Source organism: Brachionichthys hirsutus, chromosome 11 (genome assembly GCF_040956055.1).
Source record: "Brachionichthys hirsutus isolate HB-005 chromosome 11, CSIRO-AGI_Bhir_v1, whole genome shotgun sequence".
Taxonomy (NCBI): domain Eukaryota; kingdom Metazoa; phylum Chordata; class Actinopteri; order Lophiiformes; family Brachionichthyidae; genus Brachionichthys; species Brachionichthys hirsutus.
The window spans coordinates 5,985,871-6,011,234 of NC_090907.1; the positions used below are offsets into that span (position 1 = coordinate 5,985,871).

Below are 25,364 nucleotides of genomic sequence, written 5' to 3' on the forward strand. Positions count from 1 at the left end.
CAAAATGGGTCATAATATGTTTTTTTTTAGGTTTTGGAGGAATTTTCCTGTTAAAAAAGGAAAGAATGCCAATTTCAAATAACGTTTATTACAATGTGAAGTAATATAACAGTATGTAAGGTATGAGCTCTCATGTTTTTTATTAGCAGTGCAAATATAGACGTAGGTCTAGATGTAAAATAGATCTGGAAAATCAGGTTTTCGTTGGTAACTCACAAACTGCTGATTATTTCCTCCTGGGTTTCTAGGATCAATCAATTAGTCTGTATAACCTTGACGCAATGATAAGTAGAAGAAAGCTTTAAACTACATCCAAATATTCAAATACTCATTTACTATTTTCCTCTACTATATGTCAACAAAGCTGAACCTGCTAAGGCTTAAGGCTACACTCAGAAATGTGCAGTAGCCCAAGAATACATCGATGGCAGAGCAAAGCGTAAACCGACACAGTAAGATGTAAAACACTTTGTGTGGGTTAAAATTCTGCTGACTGTGGAGACCTTCACACCGTCAGGAACCGATGGAGCCACTGTGAGAGCAGAAACATGTCAGAAACCTGCTCGGGTCTGTTTGAACAACTAAGCATTCTAATTCCAGATACTCACAGAGTTGATCCCCTTGTCTTTCACCTCCGGACTGCTCTCTGATTCATACAAGGCTGAGGAGAAGAATTCAGGAAATGACTGCTGAGCATTCAGGAGCTCCTGCGTTAATGTTAGTGGTCGTTTTCAAACTGGGCAAGTGGGCTGGGATTTAGTGGCAGCACAAATATTGATTGCACTTGTTTTTGAATTCAACCTGTTGATGTAATAAATTAAATACTTTTAAAAAAGTGTGGAAATGTCCACACTGAAATGTAATTTAGTACAAGTATTCCACTTGAAATGAATACCGCTTTCCTAATTGTTGCCAATACCCGTGTGAGTGTCACCATTATGTGGATGTTTGTGTGCAAGGCTTGTTTTGCTGATTTATATTTACTGCTCAAAAAACATTGGGATGATTTGTACAATGTAAAACAATATGCAATTATAAGCTAATTGTTGAAAGACCACATTAATAGAAAAAGTGCAAAGTCAGCATTTCAGATTGAAACAGAAAATCTTTATTATTACAAATTAATAAATAAATTGGGCCATGTATGTATGATAATAAACCAATTTTGGTATGATAATGGCACGATTGGTGCAGATTGGTTAAAAATGCAACAAAAAAAATGCATTAGAAACATCCGATTAATGACAGCTGACGAATGGCGTGAGTACGATCATTTATTTTGAGATTGGTTTCCTGACATGTAACGTTGTGACACATTGATGATGATTGATACGTGTATCTGTGCGTTACCAAAGAGCTTGCGCAGCCTGGTGACACATGACACAAAGCCATGGAAGGGCATGTGAAGCTCCCCCGATGCAAACCGCGCAGACAGCAGCTCAACTATCTTGATGTCACATTGCATTCCTGGGAAATAGAAAAGCAGATGCAGAATAATGGTGCATTGGCGTGCGTGTGGTGCGTGTGTGTGATGCGTGTGTGTGTGTGTGTGTGTGTTCATGCTTGAATGCATGTATACCAACAGCTTGCAGTGCAATACTAAGTTCAAACGGGCTCATCGTCCCTGAAGAGTCCTCATCAAACTGGAAAAAGACAGACTGAAAAATAAATTATAATTATAACCCATCTCTACTTGTTTGTTTTTCTCTTTCTCTCTCTCTCTCTCTCACACACACACACACACACGCACAGTACCTGGAGACTGTGCAGTCTGGACAGCAGGGTTTCTGCTTGTTTACGGCTGAGGCTGGAGCGCCCTTCAGTCTGTCAGATGAGTTGAGGATACTTTGACAAAGCGAAAGATAATGGCACAACCAGAGGTCTTCTTCAGAAAGCACCTGTCTGATACCTGAGGTGAAAACATCACGTATCAAAGCTTTTCTTTGACGACGCCAGCTTTTGAAAGCTGGTCTTGTGAGCTTCACTGACCAGATGCATCTAAAGTATGATAAACACCAAAACAAAGGCTGTAATAATAAAGAATATAGTGAGGACAAAAGGATACATCCTCTCCAAAGATGAGCTGTCTGCATGTCTCCAGTGGCAGATGGTAATCTTTAACAAGAGCTGTTGTTTTAGGTGAAGAAAAGCTTAGATTAGATTAATGCAAGAAAATAAATGAAGGATCTTAATTTAAACTAAGCTGGGAAACGGTGAAGGTGAGGTCAGAGTTTAGACACTTTCATTACTTTCGCCCATCTCATCACACTCTATGTCAGTGCAGCTGAGGCTGTCTAGACTGGAGAACTTTGTGACCTCACCAAAGCTTCTGAAGGGCTGTGTTGCTACTTTGCTCCCACCTAACGGCCACTAAGAGTACTGCACACTCAGAGTTCATTTGTGGTGAAGCTTTGAAAAGATGAAAACATAGAACCGGAATTAAACAGCATCACGAGCTCCTTGGCATTCAGTCTGTCATCCTGTCGGGGGGGTAGAAGCAATGGGTTCAGGTTGATTAACCACATGAGCTGAATTTACACATTTATCAGGTGAGGAAGAATTCTTACTGGGCCAGCGTCATCATCAAAAGTCTTCTGAACCCGTATTTTATTCTCTGCTGAGACTGGTGCTGCCATTACCTGTTTGGCACAAACATAACATACAGTGGTGTCCTGGCTACCTGCTGCTAGCTTGAGACGAGACTGATGAACTCACCTGGAGGAAGCCAGAAGAGCAGCTAAAATCCTGCGTCCTGGAACATAAAGACCACAAATGACTATCAGTGCTGCTGTGAAGTTAACGCAGATATAAATCAGGTACGTTTTTGAAATCCTAAGAGAAATTTAAAAAAAAAATGTTACCCTGATGAGTGAGAATTTTCAGACTATAGTCAGAGTTCTGACTTTATTCCCAGAAGTCTGACTTTTAAATCTGAAAATCTGAAGAAAAAACCAACTTCTAACTTCTTTTATTCTTCAACTAAAGACTTTTTGATGGTAAAATTCTGAGAATAAATTAAGAATTATATTCATTGAGAAATCTATTTAAAGTGAGATGTCAGAGAATATAGATGGATTTATGAAAGAAAAGAAATTCACAGCTAAATAAAAAAATATAAAACAGCCATCATTATTGCTCGGATTAAAGACTGACTATTAAGGAAAGAGTCTGAGGCTGAAGTCAGAAAAAAAAATAAAAAAAATAGTGGTGATTTTCTTCCTTTTTGAAATCAGAGAAAAATATTAAAGAGAGAGAGAAATTCAAGCAAGTTTTCTTGTTTCCTTTAATACTTTTATACGCTTCAATCTTACCCCAGACTATTTCCAGTCTTGGAGAAAATGCGAATGAAGAATTCTCCCGGCTGGTTGGGTCTGTAGGTGGACGCCACGATGATGTAGTTACCCGGGTCCAGATGCATCTTCCTCCACACACCTCTGTGGGACAAAGTTAATGACCCCAAATTATTAACCAAATGAAAAGTGAGCAAATAAAAATCCAGTCCAGTGATGGTCTCTGCATATTTTACATATAACGCATACAGACGAGGCTTCTGTGTTTTGTGATGAAGCTGACCGTTGGATGTGTTTGTGTGTTCATCTCCTGTTTATCTGATTGTTTGTTGTATTTTCTCTTTTGGGACCCCCAGCCAATTGTTAAAACTATAATTAATATTCACAATTCCTCAGAAGATGGAAAACCAAATTGTTTTGTCTCCACATGATTTGAGCAAATTTGTCATAGATTTTCAAGACTTCTGGGAATTAGACACTTAGTCTCTTCTTATAACTTTGTATTTAGTTGGATATTTATCATTTGAATTGTATTGCAGAAGTTTTTGAGGTTAAAACATTTAAATACATTTTATAAATTGGGATAAATCTAGATGTTTTACAGACCCTACAGGTACTGAGAAAGCATCAGCACCAAATATCTTGCTTTCGTGGACAGATTGTGTAATAATTACTAATAATAACAAAGTTGTTATCGTCTTTTACCTCTGAGCCTTATATTTCCCAGAGCGACCCACAGGACGATTTGTCATGAAGAAGTTGCGGCTCAAACACACTCCCTGAAACTGAATGTGGCATCGATCATGCGTTAATTTAAGCAGATATACAGAATGTTTCTAAAAGTTGCTTCGCTGCTTTTATTGTATGACTGTGAGATACTCACCTCGGGAGGAACCTGTGAAAACACAGGAAGAAGGTTATTTGTAAACAGAATAAACTAATAAATAAATCAACACGGAAGCTGAGAGTAACGTTGAGGAGGCGTGACCTTGTAGACGTGGAAGGCAATGTAGCGGAAGTTCACTTTATTATTTTTCCTTCTATCTTTCTGCAGGAGCTCCACAAGAACTGTGCACTTTTTAGCTTTCTGACTCTGCTTATCTTTTCTCTTCTCCTCTTCTGGAGTCATCCCCTCATCATCATCATCATCATCCTCCTCCTCCTCCTCATCATCATCTTCATCATCCTCATCATCTGACTGGTCCTGCTCGGTGAGAATCAACTGAAACTGAGGATTCTGCCAGAATGACTCTGAGGACAAAACAAAGAAGAGGTCTGATCATCCCTGAAATGAACCCTCGGGTGGGTGAGTGTGAGGCGACAGACATACTGTGGAATCTGCGGCTACCGCCAGCAGAGCTCCCCGCCACCCAGACGCCTTCATGCTCGCTGATGGTCCATGCAGCCTGGCTGGCCGGAGAGGACGGCGCGCTGACTTCTACCAGAGTGTCAGGATTGACACTGCAGAGCTCCACGATGTCAAACAGGCTGGAGAGAGCCTCAGCACTGATCCTAGCAGGGAAGTGGTGCTGGAGTGTCATTAACTGCAGCTGGAATTAGCTGGGATGTTTGTTGTGCACATTGGCACTGCAAATGTATGATGATATATATATATATATATATTAAAAGAAAAGCTGACAAACTTTAATAATTGAATTAAAAAATAAATGAATGCAAAAAATAAAAAATAAACCTGAAAAATAGTGAAAATTAGTAAATAAATATATAATAATAAAAAAAACCCACATTTGGAGAGTTTCTTTGCAAAGTGGAAAGCCAGAAGAGGAGTCTACGGCCTTCAAGAAAAGTCATAGTTAAGATACGGGTTTGTCTGCAGGTGACTCATGCACCAAGTCCGCTCTGCATAATATGTGGTGACGAGCTTATAAACGAGACAATGAAGCTTTAAAAAGGGATTTGACACGTAGAGACCAAGAACCCTGGATTAAAAGACAAGCTTTTGGAATGTTTTGAAAGAAAAAAGGACAGAAATAATTATTGAGATCGTAACTTCAACAAATGTGTGTGTTATGGTGAGTATATATATGTGTACTAATCTTTAATAGTTATTACAAATGCATAATATAAGGTTTTAGTGGTTTGATTTGCATTCCTCTTTTTTAATTAAATTACGACACGGTCAGTGGAAATATTTCCCGGCATTAAACCGGTCCGTGGAAGGAGGAAGTCTTTTAACCCCACGTACCAGAAATCTCCGTCTTCTTTCTTCTTCAACTCAATCCTTTCCATCTGTGCTTTGTCCACATCAGTCCACTCTCTACTCCTGCAGTCGCAAACAAAGAGAAGGTTTCAGGTCCTGTAATTTCAGCGTAAACTGAAAATATATTCATTGAACATGCAGGCGTGTTTTTTTTCCTCACTTGTCACTCCAGGGTCCACGATATTCAACAAAACCCCAGGGGTTCCTCAACCTCAGCAGCAAAATCTCCTCTGATGCTTTTGTCACCTGAAACATAAAGAGAGAATAAAGAAACATAAAAGACAAGAGCAGTTTCTAAAAACTATTGAAATGAGAACAGAGCCATCATTCAGATAAGACACACAAGAGAAAACAGCTCAATGATGAAGATGCTGTCCCTGTGAGATACTGGCCTTCTCAGTGTCAGTGATGGCGTAGGCGTGGCCCTTAATCAGCCCGTCCCCTGTCACTTTTCCAACCTCACTGTAGCTGCTGGCCTGTGACGAGAAGTGCCAGAACCAAGAGTGCTTGTAAATGAGAATCCGACTGTTCTGTGTGAACGTTTTCAGGTGCGTCTGTACCTGGATGAAGCAGCTGAGCAGGCTGCCTCGAGACAGGGCGGCTGTGAGAGACCTCCATAGGACTCCGGGGGTACGAGACGAGACCTCCGTCGAGTAGGCGATGCCTCCTGTGAAATCCTCCATCCCCTCTGATATGTTGCCCCCCTTCAGGCTTCCGTAGGATCCAACTAGCCTACATGCAAGAGGTGAGAAATTCTCAGGCAAGCTGTATATTTTTTGATCTTCCTCTCACCGAAACGTAATGTAGTCTCTGATACACAGAGAGCGAGTGAGTGGGTGGTCACAGACATCGTAACCCAGAAACATATGCTGGTCGTGGTAACTGACTTGGCGTAGGCCTTCTCCACCAAGGCGCTCCAGAATTCGTGGCGGGTGTGAGAGTAGCTGAAGAGCAGACGGCCCTGTCGCACTGGAAGCTTGTCGTCCACAACCACCTCCACCCACTCACCATACTGCCAGAACTGCACAGGGATGGAGAGAGAGAGAGAGAGAGATGGAGAGAATAGGGCAGAAACAGATCCAATAGATCAGGAAACAAAGGGATGAAAGGGCCTACAGATGGCCTGATTTAACAACAGATGGGGCAGCAGAAACAAACCGAGATTTTTAAGTCGGAACTTGTTGGCTTTATTTCTACACCCTAATTTAGATATGGTATCATATCAAAGACTATTTATCACTGATAATTATTTTTGTCGCATAATCTTTATGTTATGTCTCCTGGACAGGTTTTCTGAATAACTGAATCCCGGGAAATGAAAGTGGTTTTAATGGGAATGTGTTGCATCCCATCGGGATTGTTGATGCAGACTGGTTGTTGTGTAGCACGCTAACATGGACACTCGTATAGGACTACTCCATCTTCCCTTTCTCCTTCTCTTCCTCCTCTACGTGTAGCCTTTCTCCTTCATCTCCTATTTCCTTCAGCATAGAAGGAAATATTCAAACCCAGAGGTCTGTTAAGGGGAAAGCAACCTCCAAAGTCATTGCCATGGGGACGTGGCCAAGAGCAGGCCTGTACTGGCCTTTCATAACTGCAAGTGTGTGTGTGTGTGTGTGTGTGTGTGTCTTTGTCTGTGTGTTTCCCAGGGGTAGTTGCTACCTGCATGTCCAGACTGCTCTCCCATCACTTTGACAGGGCTAAATTATTTTCCAGTCCTACTTGTTCAGTCATGCCACATTCTCCCTAACAGTCTCTAATGGCTCAGAGCTCTGGGGGAAAACAATCTCTGAGCAAAAGCTGTAAAAGAAATAATAATAATTGTTGTTTTATTGTTTGGTGCATGTCATGAGGTGGAAATGATGAACTCTTTAAAATAGAAATATCGCTTCCAATGAGGTGATAAAGATGTTTTATGTTGGTCTCTGCTCATGTTGGGGGGGGGGGGGGCACCAACATGCAACGACGGCTCCCGAGTGAGTCGATGCTGGTTTGATCGGGTAAAGTGTGTGAATGTAAAGTATATGTTGTGTAATAAAACTGTAATCATTTATGCTCCTACTGCTCTGAGGTGTTAAATAGAGTATTTAAAACTCACACAAGACGTCTTATATCTGGCGGGCTGCTGACATTGACTGAGCATCATAGTTCAGGCGGAGATAAAGTTACTTTCTTAATAAATGTCAATGAACACGTCGGGATACTTGCCTCTTTCCCCTCTGTGTGAATTATATTCACACTTCCTTCAATGCTAGCTGAGCCCAGGCTTCTTGTGCGGCTTATTGAATTTAACATTGATTGATATTGGAGCATGGAACCGTAAAATGTTTTTGATAAATTACAAGCTCTCCTCTGCAGTAACTTTGATTCTGAACGCACAAAGCTAAAATGATAAATCTTGAGCTTTTGGGGCAAAGACTTCTGCCTTAACAAACAATCTGCATCATCTCTGCTGCGCTTCTCTCTGCTTACGCGCTTCTCTCTGCTTACGCGCTTCTCTCTGCTTACGCGCTTCTCTCTGCTTACGCGCTTCACCTCCTTCTTTGCAAACATTTAGGTCTAACCATACAGACAACGGGTGATGTGTATCGCTGTTCTGGTGACAGTAGGGCAAAGTCTAAGTTTGTTTTTCCTGTACATTTCTTTTGCAGGTCAGTAGGAAAGAAATTCGGATTTTTTAATCGGAATCTGAATTCTTAATCTAGTCTATAGAGATGCTTACCCTGAAGTGGAAGATCCCTGCGTAAGACTCAGACAGGCTTTGGGCGAGAGGAACCACCTTCACAAAGAGTTTAGGGTGCATGGTCAGACAGGACAGGGCCGCCAGCAGCCAACAGTTACCTGACAAACAGAAGAAAAACATATGAAGCGCTTACCTGTCACATTTAGAAAGACTCTCTGGGCTTTGGAGTGAATGATTTTTATAAAAAGCATCCTTTATACAAGCCCAGAGGGGACTCTCTCTCTCTCTCTCTCTCACACACACACACACACACACACACACACAGAAAGCATCTGTTTGGTGATGATCAGCCTAAAATTTGGAAAACAAATCCCGGAACATAGTTTAAACAACTTAAAACAGACACAGAGAAAAAAAAAAGAAGAAAAAAACAGGGAGGAGGAAGTTGAATCAAACCATCAACAAAGAAATTCCAGAGCAGGAAGGAGCTTTCTATTGTGGAGAAGACTAAGTAAGAGGCAGACTGAACAACAGCAAGAGAACATGTGGACGTTGGTGGAATATGGCCTCCGCAGATTTGGAGCTGGATCCCTGCAGGTTATGCGGTAACACCAGATAGTTTAAACACATTTCCCTTGAGGAGGGTCGATGAGCAGCGGGAAGAAGACACAGGATTTTAGTGTAGACGTGTTTTTCTGATGGACTCACCCAGCTGGCCTTGGCAGATATCTGTGGTTCCGGTTGTGCCCGTCACAAATGCAGCATTCTCACTTATTTCCTACATGAGTAAAACGTGTTAACGCCATAACGCCAGTGTGGGTTGTCAACATTAAGACTATAAATAACGTTAAAAACGTTTTAAACAAGGTTAGTCTGTTAAAATAGTTCAGGCTCCTTCTCATCTGATATGAACAGGCTGATTACTGGTTTACTTTGTTACCGGTACTCGGACTTCATAAAATAGGAAGAGTATTTGTTTCTATTTCCCTGCATCTGCTACACTGACAACTGCAATAATACACACTATACTGTCTTTAAGCGGTTGTCACATTTTGTTCAGGATTATATCCGTTTATAATCCTGGATTCAGGCTGCAACCTGAATGCAACAGAACCTTTCATTTGAGACGTGACTTTATATTCTCAACATGCTGTATACCTTCTGATTACTTGATAGTTTAAATTTTATTTGTTATTTCCTTTCTCTTCTTCTCCTGAAGATACTGACACCAGAATTTACTCCCACAGCCCTTAGCCCCAGCCAAGCAAAGTGAAAAGCAATGCCAGCAGGCAGTACAAGTAACAAACAAGTTATAACACATGCACAGACAGCCTTGCCTTATATTAAACTTCATGCGCGCTGAACTGAGAGAATGGTATGCTCCAAATGCTGACAGCATATTTGAATTTAACTAAAAGACGGCGTGAGTTTCTGTTATTTTAAAGACGCGTGGACACAATTGGAACGAGGTTCTACCTTGGGTCTCTGCCACTTGATCGCTTTGTTTGGATCCGGATCTTCTGGCATGCCGATGGACTCCTGATCAGCCGGAAACACCGGGTCAGCAAACAGCTGTCCGCTCTTCAGACACTTTTCCAGGAGAGTCTTGAAGTCCTGATCCATAAACTTGATCGGGTTCTCAATAGAACCCAGAGGTGCCTCCTTGTCAGTTGCCATGGTTCCACAGTGAAACTCTCCAAACAGTTCACAAGATGATGTCGGCGCTTGAATGGGGTTAAAGCCCACACCCACCTCAGCAGGAGAGGGTCTCGGAGCGCCTCCCCAGCTCTGACAAACCCCGCAGAGGTATGTGGAGCGCTGGGGGCCGTGGAGTGTTGGAGTCGGATTAATGACACCGTGGCAGCATCCGCTTTGATCCCTTTACCGTTCGTCTGGGAAGAGGAGGCAAAAAGCTGGTTTCAACTTGACTAACTGGGAGCCCCGCCATTATCCTATCAGGATATGCAAAGCTGATCTAAAATATTTTATGTATAATAGGATAGGCTACAATAAGCATTGCTTCTGCCTATTCATTTTTTGGTTGTAATATAAAGTTGTATTTTTGTCTTAATCTGACAACCAAAATAAACTAATCATCAAATAAACTAATCATCATCAGTATACCAGAAGTTCTAAAAGATGCTGCCTTTTATTATTATTAATAATATTATTATTATTATTATTATTATTTGCATGTTTTGTTCTTATCGAGGTCGTCTGGAAATTACAGGCGTATAAAAATGTATCAACAAAGTTTCCATCAATTTAATATTAAATCTGTTTCCTCTATGATGAAATTGTCTCAGAGGACAGACTCGTCTTTCTGACGCTAGGTGTCAGTACATTCCACCAAAAGGATCAGACTTTAATTCATTCTGACCTCAAACGACAGTAAACGCGAGGACAACGTCAGGCTGTCCGGGTCGCTGTTATTTTGTCGCTTTAAATCACCTCTGATTGAAGCAAACGCAAAATTATTAATTCATAATTCATCTGCCGTTTATTGTTTCGGTTTCTATTTACTCTAAAATAAAATATAAATCTGAAGAGTTAATGGTTATAGCATTTTGGTTTCGGTAAATAGCCCCCCCCCCCCAAACAAACATAATTTCAGCATTAAAGAAAAGATGTTAAAATGTTAATTTGCCAGATAGCTATGAATATAGATGCAAAGGTTGGCCTTTTTAAGAAGTCCAGACTTTAACTGAAACCATGATGGTAGGATATTCAGACACAGAAATACAGCTGAACCTGCAAAGACTTGCATCTTTTTTTTTTTTTACTTTATTTACAGTGTGCATGTTGTTTCTATTGTATTCTGGAAGCGTTGATAAAAGCTCAAGTTAATTCTAGGTTTATCACTTAGAAATACTTCCTAATTTCATTTTAGGTCATTACTAAGAGGAAACCTTTAGTTTAAGAGATATGCTGTAACTTATCAGAAGGTGAGACTCCATGAATGACTCACAGTTTACAACCCGACAAACTGAAAGTCCTGCTGTAAGGCACTAAATGATCTACTGAACCTTCAGAACGGCTTTCATAACTTCCCAAGTTTTAATTGTAATATATAAACTATTTTTAATTGTTTAACTAGCAATTGTTATGTATATAGCGTTTGATTTTATATTTTTTTATGTTGTCTATTCTTGGTTTTAACCATGTTCAAATAAAGAGTATTCGATTCAATAAAAAAAAAAAAAAAGATATTTCCCTGAGTTATGTTTTTGTGCATTGTTGTTTTCAGCTAATCTCTTAATAACACAAATTTAAAAACAAAAATATCACTAAATGATTATGACATTAAATATTAGCTTTCAAATACATCTCAAGCTAATTTAAGTAGCTAACTGGATACATGTGTCTGTTTGCAATGAACATAAATATCAGGGAAGTAAATGATGTGGGTTTTGCTGAATCAGGTTAGAAAATGTTTCATATTAAAACCAAACGAAATGCATAAAATGTGTATATACATAAGCCACATAACTGTAGTTTGGTGATTGCACAAACAGCTTTGGACAAAATTGAGAATAACAGAAAATCAACTGAGTCTGTGGTGGCCATGTCTGAGTAGCAGGGGGGCGTGCCAAGTTTGGGAACTTTGTTTTCTGAGTCTTTCTGATACATCCTAATGAAAGCAGCAACTAATAAAACACATCAAATTGCACAAGACTTATTTGGCATGTTTACAGAATTTAGGCGATGCATTATTCATTAGGACTGTTGTTGCTGTGAGACCTGTAGCACACAGAAACTGTTCAGGAGGATGGTGATCTGGCCCCCTCCTGTGCAGCCCATTTGTGAACTCTGGTCATGAAATAATAATCTAAAGTGGACATCCAATTACCCCCGTCCCCCCCCTCTGATGCCAAGCCGTTCATTAAATTTAGGTAGATATCCTTCTTCAATACGCTGTCGTCCTGCAGTGCCCACTCACAGTTACTTCATCACACGCCTGAGTACACAGAAAACGTGAGACTGACCGGGACTCAACAAACAAGAAGAATGGCAACACAGATCCACCTAATGGTCGCCATTCAATCCCATTCATGGGCTCCCCATTATGTCTGTATGTTCTTTGAGAACAGGATTATAGGACGCCTCGGTGACAAAAGGTCAGAGGCCTGAGCAGACACTCCCACACCTTCATGACCCGCTCTAATCCCACGACCCTGGTACCAGAAGCCCCATGGGCCCCCGTCGCTCTTCTCGCTAGTTAACCGGCTTTGTCCTGCTCGCTTTCTGCCGGATCGCTCATACACATCTGAGAAATCACCAACATGTACCTTAGATGAATAATAAAATAGCTTTGTCCATAGCTTTGCCACAAATAAAATTAATTCGTCCTTATGTCTTTCACTTTCGTCCGAGTCCCTGAATGTTTTGGGAAAATCTTCTTGAAGCTCGTTGATACTGAGGTAGAGGCTATTGCACTTTATTTTCTTATTTATCAACAGGAAATGCCATTAGGCTGCACGGTGGCACACTGGGTAGCGCTGTGGTCTCACAGCTATAGGGTCCCAGGTTCCATTCTACCTTTCCGTACAGAGTTTGTACGTTCTACCCATGTCTGCGTGGGTTCTGCGATCAACTGGCGACTCCTCCAGGGTGTACCTGGCCTCTTGTCAGCTGGGATAGACTTCAGCAACACCCATGACCCGCAAGGAGGATAAAGCTGCTGGCGGCAAGATGAATGAGGTCGCCTCGTCTACAAGAAAATAGAAGCGTGGACGGACGGACGAATGTCTTATATTTTTACAGAATCTAAATTCTGTGTAAGTATTGTGCTGTTAGTCCAGTCGGTTCATTTAAGAACATTTAAGAACTTGCATTACAGAGATGCAAGATATTCCATACAAATGTGAAATAAACTGCAACATAAAACGTGAAACACTATTATGGAATAAGCAGATTATAGCGTTATAAATGTTTCATTATTATGAAATAGCATTCAATAATGGAACTCAAACATCATAATTTAATCTACGCTTTGATGAAGATAGCTTGCTGCTAATATTTCATTTTTCCTTAAGTTATAAACTGTAATATTAGCTAAGTTCTCATCTTCCCTTATTATGTTTAGGCACCTGTTTGAATGTACCTTGGCATCTTTTACGAGGACAAGGACTCTGTCTTACAAGGACCCAATGAACTGAATGATGCAAAGGCAACGAGAAAAGATAAGTCAAATGTAAAGGCTTCGAATCGGGCTGCCGGCCGCCATTATTTGCTTGTGAGGACTCGAGACGGTTGGAAGTTCCAGTTCGCCTGCCCTCAGGCCTGCAGGCAGCAAACACATTAAAGCATTTTCACCTGTCACAGGACTGAACTCTGCCTCCTGTTCTGACTGTGCACACGAACCCGACAACACCTCCAACCCCTGGAGGCGGGGGAGGATGTGGCGTGACCCGCGCAAGTGTATGGTCAAATCCCCTTTTACCAGAATTTACAGACATTTCTGAGAGGTACAAGAAACTGAACAAACTGACCTGAATGTGTGTGTGTTCACAAGGAGGGTCACCAGGTGCCCCAAGTACAGGGTAAACATGAGTGTTTATGAAAGACAAAGAGAGGAACAGACATTGGAGGAACAGAGTGTTCCAGAGGGCAGCTGTTTGGTTCTCTCATCGCTTTCTTCTTCTTTATGCTGAGATGTGTGGCTCACTTTAGAAGCCACCGTGCATTAACAGCGAGGTATGGGTGTGCACAGACATTCACCAGCAAACACGATATGATGGACAAGCAGCTGTTGTGAGGATTAGCTAGTCAGCAAACCAGGTCAGGATCCCACCTCGGATGCAAACGGATCAAATGAAACCACGCCTTAGAAAACCTGCAGAGGCAAAACTAGACAGACTAGAACGCAACAGTCAATCAGCAAACACAATTAATTCATTTTCATGTGGAAAATACTTTCAAATGCATGATAATTGTTGTTGTTGTTTTTCCATCATGGGTGACACACCTCTGATAAATAAACTATTACAGGGTTTATTTATTTATTATGTTTACATAGCCGGGAAACAATGTCCTGATTGCTCACTGTTCTTTTAGTGAAAGTGGCGTTGGTGGAGTGTCTTGAAATCTGAACACCATTCTAGATCACAAAAAAATAAATTTTTGGTTATTTATAAATTGTTTTTTCCTTTTCTCTATTTTGTTGACCAAATCCCTTAAACGTGCACATTTTGTCACTGTCACTATTGGTATACTTGCATTGTTAAATGTAAATCCAGAGACACCAGATTCACTGAACTCTGAAAGACATGATATAACTGCACTGCAGACCAGGAAAGACAACAACAATCATGCTGTATTAATGTCTCATACTAAAATTAGTCATTCTACTAACATTTTATTTTATTAAAATAAACTCTTTTCACCAGACGGTTATAAAATGCTTGTTTTTTTTTGTGTCCTCTGAACCCCTTATTTATTGATATTATTAATAGCAACTAATGACTTTATTCAACCCTAACCCTATTAACAGCGTTTCTGGGTTGGTGCGCATGAATGGATGTTCAGGCAATCCTTTACGACACCATCTCATTGACGTGGGCCGGCGAGTGGCCTTTGGGAGCTCTCGTTGAGGCTCGCTTGGACATTTATTTCCATTATAGGCGGTTTAATGCAACCTTCTGTCTCACACTGTGAAAAAAAAAAGAGAAATCAGTGAACTTCCTCCCTTTTGTTTTAAAATTAACCTGCCTCAGAACTTCCTCGCACTGAACTGACACCTTCTGCAGAGTTTGTCCTCACTGAACAAAGTGTTTTCCTCCTCTTACCATTCAAAGGTGTTTGAATTGAAAGCAGAGGCACTGGATCGACGGACCGTTGCCGAGGACGGCGTCCCCTCTCACTGTTAGGGCGGGAGGGTGAAGGGAAGGCGAGGACGATGTGGGTGTAATTCCAGGGTTCGGGTTTCTCTCTGCGGTCACTGCGGGAAGAGGGAAGGGCAAGACAAGGTGGGAAATGTGGGAACTGTTTGGAGGCTAAAGAGCAGTGAGGGAGTCTTGTGGTTTGCCTGATAACTCCCAAATGCATCTTCCTCTTTCTTGTTATCTCCCTCTCACTCTGCGCCGCTGCAGATTTTAATCCTCAGCCCCTGCCTCCTCATCAACGATGTGGGGAGGAAGAGGACAACAAGACACGGGCCGGGGAGATGAGGCGTCTCACAGTACACCATGAGAAATGTAATTAAAGACTCTGAGTTAATTGGTTTTTTCCACGATAAAGCACATCTTCTCATACATGAGCGAGAGCCTCTCATGGCCGCAGGCCGGCCCCGTAGGAAACCAAACACAGAGGATCAGGCTCCCTTTGTTGTGAGCATTTCCAGAGTTAATCATCTTAAATTCTTGCATGTCTTATTTTACCACGGCCGGCAGAAATTTGCACATCAGATTTGGTTCTCTCAGTTAATAACTTTATAACAGCAAAAAAAGAAAAAAGAAAAGTCTGGCTCCACTCAGACAGAATATAGTGCACTGATTTCTTGGTTTATATTTACAGTTCATCTTCATTACACGTACTAACTATACCTCCATGTACAGATCTTTACAGGTAGCCAGGCCTTCATCCATCATGGCTGTGTTCTGTATTTATTTCACATTTCATACTTACCATGTAGTGTTGCAGAACGGCTTTACCGTTGGTCATCGGGAGTTCTTTCTCTATGTGGTGTTTTGATGATCATTTCAGATTCACTAGAGCAGCATTTGAAGGTTACAGAAGGTTCACCCTAGACCAGTGAGTCTTCAGAGGTCAAGGTCATTCTGCAAAGGTCATGCAAATCTGTGTGTATCTGGATCTACTGTAAGTCCACTTTACTGTCGGTCACTTCTCCGAAAACACCCCCCCCCCCCGCCCCAGCACACACAGTGCCAGCTTCATTCTCCTGTTGGCACGCTTTATAGCCTCTTCATTGTGATTGGCTGATCAGGGCGGTGTGCAGGGGTTGACAGCAGCTCACGGAGGTGTGGACTTCAAGAAGACAAAGAGCATTCTGGGACATGGAAAAAGATATCCACCTGCTTTAGGGGCTACTGTGCTGTGTATCACCTTTCCTTACATAATTGGCCCATACGAGCACCAAACGGCGCTCGCTGTGGCGCCGAGCAGACAGAGGGAGAGACGGAGGAGGTCACCCGTCACCTCGACTCTCCTTCCTCCTTGTTTTCTTACGCCTCTGTGCAGAGAAACGAACAAATTGACTCATCTGGATCCAAGTGGGCTTCTGTCTTCATTTCCTCCTTAGTCTCTATAACACAATGGTAATTGGGAGGAGTGGGCGTGTGTGCATCTGGTGCAATACCCCCCCCCCCCTCAACTATCTACCCCACTCCTCCCTTTCATGTACTGAGCCCCCACCCTGTTGAAAGCTCATTAAAAGACCTTCTGTTAATGAGCTAGAGGGATCATAGAACATCATTTGGGGGGGGGGGGGGGGGGGGGGGGCAGAGTTGCTTGTGCAGAGGTTTTTAGGCCCTTAAAATGGAGTCAGCAATTATCCCAACCCCTTGACACTCCCACCTCACCCCACTAACATGCCCACAAACAATAAGCAAAGTCACCCCTCCATTACATTCTGGGATCCTGAGAAAAGCTCGTCACCCATGTCCCATCACTTCTCACCAGAACTCACAACCTGCTGACATCGACCCAAATCCATCTGCATGCACACAGTTCTGAAACATCACAAGGATGTAAACAAGGAGTAAGCCCCCCCCCATCCAAACACTCACATTAAAAATTAATAACCCAGCGCTGACTGGTCCTCAGAGGAACGACCCGCACTAAGGTCCTGGTGAGGGGGGGGGGGCACTTAAAAATAGTTTAAGCTTCGTACACCACAAGAGCAACGAAAGTGTTCATGGAAAAGCAACAGAAAGCAGAAAAAGACACGTATGAGAGGAAAAAATGACTCGATGCAAAATGTTTCACCTCAAATCTTTATTGAGGCTCCTCACTTACAAAAAAAAGGTATCAAGTTTATAAAGACAGAGGAGCAGAAGAGCTTTACGATAAGACAATGCTAGCAAAAGTGGACAGTTAATATTCACAATGATAACCATGTAACAGCAAAATGTAAATCTATGTACACAATATTATCCCTGAACAGTTACACTGCACTCATTTATAGGCATCTTCACACACACACAAGAATTGGCTTTCCCTGACATGAATAAAAGTAGTAAAGTCACAAAGAAGCTGGCGCCACCGTCCTGAAGAAGCTGCTCTATTTGTTCCATGAAGAGATTTACACGCTCATTGCTCGCGCGTGTTCGACCGGTCAGACGCAGACATGGCAAATTATGACCGGCTGCAAAGGAGTGTCGCTATGCAAACAAAAAACAGAGACAACATTCAATCTCACTCAAACAAGTGCTCACTTCCCAAACCCTCGACCCTGTAGTTCAGTAGCGGAACGTCTCTATTCAGTTACACAACCACCAACATGCAGCAGCCATAAGTTAAGAATAATTCAGACACAGACAGCAAAACAAAGAGCTGCAAAACAACATGCACAAGCTTCAAGCAGTCCGGCACTTTACAGATGTCAACAGTGAAAGAGAGAAAGTACCGTCACAACAACAGAACAAAACACACACACAAACACACACACCCGTTTCAAGGTAAAATTTGCTATTTTTTTTTGCATAGAAACAAATAATGGGAAGAAAAAGTACATGAGACTTGAGCGTCTCAATATTCACATTTATAAAATTAGAAAAAGAAAAAGAAATCCAAACATTTCTACCGTCACAGAGTGGAGCACGACGTCGCCAGGCTGCCCGAGCCCTGTCACGTTCAGTGACAAGTGTTGTGACAACCAAGCTCCTTTAAAAAGAGCGGCCTGAGAAACCACAGGCAGACGGTGTTTGGATTCATCTCATCCCTGCGTCTGTTCAAACATCTTTAGTCTCTAAAAGGTCTTCTCCAAAAGAAAAACAGCGAGAGCCACAGGTAGCACACTTTGACCTCTCTCCATCTGCTGAAAAATATATTAACATTGCTATATTGCTATGGGCTTGTTGCTTTTTTTTTTTTTTTGCACTCAATATAATCCTTTCTGTATATTATCTGTATATCTATCTGCATCTGTCCGGTGGGGCGCCGAAGCAATAAATCACTCGCCTTTTTTTTTTTTGCATCCTGTGCTGCAACACGGTGATCGGTTTCCTGTGTCGGCGTGGACTGTGGTGGTTCGCTTCCTGCTCTGAGAGCTCTGGTAATCACCCTGTTGAATGTCACGGCCTTGTTTCGCTCGCGTGGTCTGAAGAGGTGCAGGAACTCGCCGTCAACCGGCAGCTTCTCGTGAAGTCGTGAGTAAGGTGGCTGAAGGCTGCCGGGCCTTCCTGCAGCTTCATCCCCAGCTCGGCTGCAGCTTAACGGTCACGTCGCTGATGAGATGAGTCATCTTGGATTTGAATAGTCGAGGCGATTCCGATACGGTGCTATTTTAATGAGAGCAGGTCTCACGGTGCAGACGTCAAAGGTACGGCCGACTCTCTCGATAGATCGCCTGCGAGCGCTGAATTCCCAACATTTCGCCCCTCCTCCAGCTCCATGCTTTTCACCATCCCACTCTCCTCCTCCTCCTCCATCTGTTCCAGAGCGACTTCGTCCTCCTCCTCCATCTTCACCACCACCACCGCCTCGTCCTCAGCTTTAATGGCGGCCAGCGTGTCCGCGGCACTAGCCTGGGCGTATGCGCCCACGCTGGTGTGGCTCAGGCCGTGGACTTTCTTCAGGTGCTTCTCCAACGTGGCGTAGACGGTGAAAGGCACCGCGCACAGCTGACACAAGAAGGAGGCCTTGGCCCCCTTGGCCCCGTGGGTCTTCATGTGACGCGTCAGCTTGGAGCTCTGGGCGCAGGCGTAGTTGCAGAGGCCGCAGCGGTACGGCCTTTCGCCCGTGTGGCTGCGCCGGTGCACGGTCAGGTTGCTGCTGTTTCTGAACTGCTTGCCACAATACTCGCAGGCTTCGTCCTTCTTCTTCTTCGCGGCTGACACGGCAGACGCATTGTGGGTCTCTCGGCTGCTGACGCCGCCGCCCCGCCGCTCATTCTCCCACTGCCATTCCTCCACAGCCTCACTTACTTTGGCTGAGCTCCACTCTTTCTCCGTCCCGACAGTCTCTCCTCTGTCGTTCTCCCATTCTCCCGCTCCTCGCGTCCTGTCTCCCGTCTCTGGATGCTTGGGCGTGCAGTTGCCGCTGGCAATGCCGCTCTCGCCGCTGCCCCCCGTCTCGCCACTCTCCAGTGACCCTTCGGAGGGGCTGGCGCAGGGCGAGGTGTGCTGCTGCTCTCCCTGCGCCAGTGCCTCCTCCCCGCCCTCCCTCCGGTACAACCGCAGCAGCTCCCGGTCTGACGGTCTGGCCTGTGAGGTCAGCAGCATCAGGCCTGAAGCCGAGGACGGGTGTTTGGGCAGGGTCCGGTCCAGCTCCTGGGCTCTCACATCTGCACCAACCATTCCCTTTATCATGATCCCGGCTGGCTGCATTTGAAACTGCGCTCTCATCTCCGGCCGCCCCGCATCTTCATTGAGCACAACCAACTCCAACGACTCGTATGCACCTCCGCCTCCGGCAACCCTGTGTTGGCTCCTTATGTGACGGGCCAGCTGGCCGCTTTGGGCGAAGGCCTTCCCGCACAATCCACAGTGATAGGGCCTCTCGCAGGCGTGAGTCCGCCGATGGGCAGACAGGGCCTGCAGGGACCGGAAGCTCTGGTCGCACGGCTCACAGTGAAAGTCAGCCTGGGGAAAAGGAGAAGCTGCTGGTGGCGAACATGCCGGAGACAGAGCCAGGCCTGCCGGGGACCTGCCAGTGGAGTTATTATTCCCCTCGGCAAGCTCCCGGAGTCGCAGTGAAAAGTTCAGAGCCTGCAGAGTGCTGGAGTGCGTCTGACGGGAGCCGCCGAGGAACGGCGATGACGGCTGAAAGGCAGAGGCAAGAGCTTTGCTCAGGTGGCGAGGGTCCAGAGTGGCAGCAACGGCCTTGTGCTCCTTCATCGCTCCTCTTCCTCTGACGTCGTCGTCGTCTTCCTGGTTCTCCTGGTAGATGACGAGAGCGTGGGTGTGCTGAGCGTGCTGTAGGAGCGCCCACGCAGAAGGAAACACGCCTTCACACTGCTGGCAGGTGAAGTAGGACGGCTCCTTGGGCACTGCGAGACAAAGATGGACAAAACGTTTGGCAATTTCAAATCTTTATGCAAGTGTTTCGTATACATTAGCTGATGTAAGTGTAGAAACAGCAGGATGATAGAGTAGCAATGACTGATGTGGACAGAAATGAATGGAAAGCTTCAGTGAAGAAAAGAAGAGTTGAAGAACAAAATGAGGAAAGTGTGCCGCAAAGCAGAAAAGAGAAATGAAGCTGAAAGGGAGAGATGTGAGACGCGTCGCAAAGTACATCTGGAGATATTTTCATGTGTGGGTAGCTTTGTCTCATAACCGAGAGCCACTCTCCAATTAAACCGCAAATTGCTAATTAGCAGAATGTAGAAAACGAACGCTTTATGCAAATCAGGCACTGACTCAGCCTGCTTGACAAATGAGGCCTTTCTGCATAAATCAAAATTGGAGAGAAGATCCCCAAATTGAGGTTGAAAACAGTTTCTTTCTTTTTTTTTTTTTGGAGAGGTTCAAAGCCGACTCTGGTATAAGCCTCTTTCATGTTTCCTCAAGTCAAATCCTTCTGTATTTTCCTGGAGGGGGTGGGGGTGGGGGGGCAGAGTGAAGATGAAAAAGAGAGCAACTGTGTGTGTGTCTCTCTCCCCCCCCCTCCCCCTGTCTGCAGACAAGTGGAGCTGCGGCGTTCATGTCCTTTAACCTCGCCGCGAGGAGAAACCCAAGAGAAGTTGAGAATCTTCTTTTAAAAACTGGGTGAAGAGTGATAGAAGAAGAAAAGAGAGCGATATAGGTAGGTGGGTCATGGCTCAGGAGATAAAGAAGGAAATGAGATAAAAAAGATCATGATGTAGTGCAAGGGGGGGGCCAAGAGACGCCGCAAAAATATGTCACTCCCTTTGGATTGTACTTGAGACCCATCCTCCACCAAAACCTTTCAAATCTCTCCCCTCAGGGGGGTTCGGGGGGGGGGGCTTGTCTCAGGGTCCTGGTGTGAAACAATACCCCGCCGGTTTCTCTTTCCTTCCCCGCTCTCCCCTCGCCTTTTTTTTTGGGGGGGGGGGGGGGGGGGGGGGTAAGGATTCCCATTTGGCCCGGGGTAGCACTTGAATATTAAGCAGAAGCAATAACTACTAATTAAAAATGCAGATTGGCTGGGAGCTCTAACGAGCAGCAGGCACAATCTCTTCTCCCTTGGGAGGCAAAGGGAGGGGGTGAAAAGAGGAGATGGTGACGGGCCTGGGGGGGGGGGTTGAAAGGGGGCAAAGAGAAAGTGTGTTGAAGATGGGCAAGAAATGATGAGGGTGGGGGGGGGGGGATGTTGGAGACGAGGAAAAAAACAAACAAGGAGAATAAATAAAAAGGAACGGGACAGATGCACGCGGCTCTTCAGTAATCCATCCCACCCCCCCACCCCCCCTCTTCTCTCCTCTGTTCTCGAATGCTTCTCTCTTGAATACAGAGAATAGATGGAGGGCCTGTTGTGGGATAACCGCTATTTCACTTTTCCTCAGCTCAGACGCTTTAGTTTCCCCTCCCACAAAGCAGACCTCGTACCGGTGCTCAAAGTGTCCAATTAAAACGGCCCTGCTTGTACGGCAGCCTGCATCAAACTTTATGTCAAGAGCTATGAAGCCGATCGGAAACCACTCAAAGATCGACAAACAAGCGCTTCCTACATCTGCTAATAACACCTCAATCCAAGCGTGCCCACCGTCCGCCAGGGCCGAGATGGCGCCCCCCCCCCCCCCCGATGGACCGGGGACAGACGGAAGGAGAAGCGAAAAAACAAACTGCAATAGGAAAACGAGACCGGTTGTGGACAAAGTGAAACAGGGTGTGCACGAGTCCCCTGAGTGGCACGCAGAGGAAGGAACTGCTAACGGCTAACGAGAGTTTCAAAACAGGCACACGCAAAAAAAGGGGGCATTCACACTCAACCAGCGAGCGTGTGTGTGTGTGTGTGTCGGATGCGCCGTCCAACCATGTCTGTTAATGGAAGGATTGCAGACCCCCCCCCCCCGATCACGGCAGGTTCTGTTTGGCTCAATCATCAACACGCAGCAGAGAAATAAACCTGCAGGGAAACCGGCGCTAATCTATGATCCATTTAAGGAGGACTGAGAATAGAGAGGGTGGGGGGGGCAACATGGACGGCAAAGAGAAAGCAAAAGGATGAGATTCCCAGGAGCTCCGAAAGTTTGGCCCGGAGAAGAACAGTGGGAGACGGTTGAGGAGCCAAACATGATGCAACGTCCGCCATTAAAGTGTCACAGTGGGGGGGGGGGGGGAGGCTGCAAGAACAGCCCCACATCCACCGGTCGTTTCACACTGCACCTCATAATCCTGCGCCCGAGCCGGTTCCCGAAGGCGCGGCTCCGGTCCGTGTTGACCGCGGCACGCCGGATCACAGCGACGGAGAAACATGTTTACTCGTCCGTTCCACCTCAGAGACCGACGGCGAGGAGCTCCGGAGCTCAGCGTGGGGCCCGCAGGGACCCTCGCTGTCCTCCGAACGCTCCCCACACAATGACGCTGCGCAGGTTTAACTAATGGCAACGGCTAGCTAATGAGCTGGACTCCAGGGGGGGGGGGGGGGGGGGGGGGGCTGTTAAATGAAGAGGAGGCCGGTTGAAAAAAAAAAAAGTAAACAAAAACAGAGTCACTAATTAGCAACCTGCCCTCTCGTTCCGAGTCCTCCTCAGCGCTCACCTGCCGTTCTGTGCTCCGCCGCCGTGCCGGACTCCTCCCCCCGGGCCCCTCTCCTGTCCCTGGTCGCTCCCCGCCTCAGCTCGACGAAGCCCGGACCCAGCCCGGCGCTACTCTGCTGGGCCCGGGTGGCAGGCGACGGCGGCGTGGCGCTGGTGTGGCGTGCTTCGTTTCCAGAGCGGCATCCACCCTGTTTGTGCTGAATGAAGGCCAGGATGTGAGCCAGGGGGAAGGCCCGGCTGCACCGGCCGCAGGTCAGGAGGTCACGACCTTCACCGAGAGGCTGCACCTGCTGGGGTGGCGGCGGCGGCGGCTGATTGTCTGAAGGGCTGGTGCCATCCGCCATGTCAGCGGCATCTGAGAAGCACAATAGATGGAGGGGTGGGGGGGGGCATTTTAATAGAGCTGCCATGTTTAGTCGATTCATCAGTCAGTAAATAAATAAACATCGCTTATCTTCTTCTTCTTCGTCTCCTTTGAGAGGAGAGCGAGTAGCTTTGGGTCAAATAAAGGCATCTGAGAAAGCAACACTGATCCCATTTATCTGAGTTTACCTATCAATTAATATATAGATATGATCCACGCCGCGGTCGAGGAGCATCAATCATCCATTCCTCAGAGCGCAGGTCTCCATGGAAACGTTTAGAGCTTTCTCAGGTAAGTAACTTTATCTCAAATCTCTGTATCCACATCTCCAAACACACAGAAAAAATAAATCAGGATCTTTGACGTTACACAATTCATGGTCGAGGTGCTTTATACGGTCTCAGAATAAAACCAACACTGGCCCCGCCTCAGCGGCGAGAGCTCTAATGAGGCGCAGGCTGCTCGCTCTAAAGCTCTAAACCGACCACTTCATTCGTCCAACCCAGACAAGTTCGCTCAGCTTCTCGGAGCCCAACGGGCTGCATCAGCGCGTGTACCGGCAGGTTCAATTATTGATTGACACCATATATATATATATATATAAGGCAGCATTGGTGGTGACCTTTCACCTTTCACTAGTGCATTTCGGCCCAACAGCCACAGGCAGAGAGTTTCTCAACAGGAAGCAGATTGCAGTCAAAAAAAAAAAAAAAAATGGACTGAAGGTGTTTGAGATAAGAGCAGCCCATGTGCGTGCGTGTGTGCGTGTGTGATCTGATTTAACTCTAAACAACCTGAAAACTCTTCTCTGTGTGTGTGTGTGTGCGTGTGTGTGCGTGCAGGGAGCTGAAATGCGCGGTCCACCAGATCTCTCCTCTGGAGATTCTCCCAGGTCAGTTGACTGTTGCTCAACGTGCGCGGTCACGGCACACCTCGCTGCCTCCGCCGGTACCGGATACACCTGCGCGGCCGCGCGCGCCCGGCCGGCTGACACGCAGGACAGGTACAGACAGTACAGCCTGGAGTCGGAGCTCGCCAGTTGTTGCTGCAAAAAATGTTACCTTTCCTGTTTCGGAGCGGCGCTGTCTGTGCAGACTTGCAAGGCGCGGTCACACACGCACGCACACACGCACGATTGAGACAGGGCCTGTGGTCAGACACGCACCATGAGTATTGCTGCATTTCTCTCCTTCCTCCCCGGACAAGCAGCATCTTTGTCTCCTGCGTGTCGCTGAATTAGAGCTCGGCTTTTATCCGAAGACGTTTAATCTGCCCGAAACGGTTAAAGGGGGGGGGGGGGGGCGCAAACCCGCGGGTCTGTCCCAGAAGCAGGAGACAGAAAGTGCCCAGAGAGCCACGGGGAAGCGTAATGATAGTCCAACCTGGAAATATTAATCATCGTGTCCGGACCTGTAGCCTCGGAGGACAGCGTGCCAACAAACCGGTCTGTCCTCTGAGCGCAGCGCAGCGAGGACACACCAGGACAGACACCAGGACAGACAGGACAGACCTCGAAGTAGCCTTAAGATCCTTTATACTCATTATGTCTGTTTTAAGTGTCCTGGCGGATTAAAATGTCGGCGTGACTTTAGTCAGTGAATACTTAAAATCCGCTCGGAAAACATTAGTAAAACAAAATTAACGCACATTGCGCGTGAAGTTCTTTATTTACGCATTTGAACGATGCGCGCGGACTCGATGAAGGAACGCTTCGTTACATTAAATCACTTTGTCATCGGCGCTTCCCTCCCGACTCACCTTGAATCGCACTCAGGTGCTGCGGTCTGCTTCCAAGTTTGCGCCTGGACATCTCCGTCGAGCTATTGCGCGTTTTTTATGGCACCGTTCAGGGTCCCAAGCAGTAAAAAATGAAATAAAAAAACTCCCCAAACACAATCCGTCCGGCCGTTCCTGCCTTCCTTCCGTCTCCGGTAAGTTAACCGACACCTGAGCGGCAAAGG

General features: G+C 45.4%; 2 protein-coding genes across 2 annotated transcripts; both read right to left on the minus strand.

Annotated features, from left to right (window-relative positions):
- Nucleotides 1-86: 86 nt before the first annotated feature.
- Nucleotides 87-9,907, minus strand: capn12 (calpain 12). Its single transcript, XM_068745396.1, has 21 exons — nucleotides 9,671-9,907; nucleotides 8,903-8,972; nucleotides 8,234-8,352; nucleotides 6,399-6,532; nucleotides 6,072-6,243; nucleotides 5,904-5,987; nucleotides 5,672-5,757; nucleotides 5,497-5,574; nucleotides 4,621-4,802; nucleotides 4,263-4,541; nucleotides 3,996-4,065; nucleotides 3,312-3,434; nucleotides 2,704-2,752; nucleotides 2,568-2,639; nucleotides 2,435-2,480; nucleotides 2,066-2,127; nucleotides 1,756-1,824; nucleotides 1,580-1,658; nucleotides 1,351-1,467; nucleotides 609-661; nucleotides 87-532 (listed from the first exon to the last, which is right to left on the minus strand). Exons 1-21 carry the CDS (start codon nucleotides 9,869-9,871, stop codon nucleotides 506-508), a joined length of 2,172 nt encoding a protein of 723 aa, XP_068601497.1. The 5' UTR covers nucleotides 9,872-9,907; the 3' UTR covers nucleotides 87-505.
- Nucleotides 9,908-17,166: 7,259 nt separating this feature from the next.
- znf296 (zinc finger protein 296) lies at nucleotides 17,167-25,213 on the minus strand. The gene is made up of 3 exons (XM_068745505.1): nucleotides 25,162-25,213; nucleotides 23,041-23,394; nucleotides 17,167-20,363 (listed from the first exon to the last, which is right to left on the minus strand). Exons 1-3 carry the CDS (start codon nucleotides 25,211-25,213, stop codon nucleotides 18,676-18,678), a joined length of 2,094 nt encoding a protein of 697 aa, XP_068601606.1. The 3' UTR covers nucleotides 17,167-18,675.
- Between the last annotated feature and the right edge of the window lie 151 nt (nucleotides 25,214-25,364).

Bases quoted from the DNA above. Each gene is read 5' to 3' on its own strand.
- znf296 (XM_068745505.1), bottom strand. From the start codon at position 25,213: ATGTCCAGGCGCAAACTTGGAAGCAGACCGCAGCACCTGAGTGCGATT. The intron at 23,395-25,161 runs GTGAGTCGGGAG...TGTGCTTCTCAG, and splicing joins GCACCTGAGTGCGATTCAAG to ATGCCGCTGACATGGCGGAT. The intron at 20,364-23,040 runs GTGAGCGCTGAG...TTTGTCTCGCAG, and splicing joins GGCGGAGCACAGAACGGCAG to TGCCCAAGGAGCCGTCCTAC.
- capn12 (XM_068745396.1), bottom strand. From the start codon at position 9,871: ATGGCAACTGACAAGGAGGCACCTCTGGGTTCTATTGAGAACCCGATC. The intron at 6,244-6,398 runs GTCAGTTACCAC...TCTTGCATGTAG, and splicing joins GTGGAGAAGGCCTACGCCAA to GCTAGTTGGATCCTACGGAA. The intron at 3,435-3,995 runs GTAAAAGACGAT...TTTGTCCCACAG, and splicing joins GGGAAATATAAGGCTCAGAG to AGGTGTGTGGAGGAAGATGC.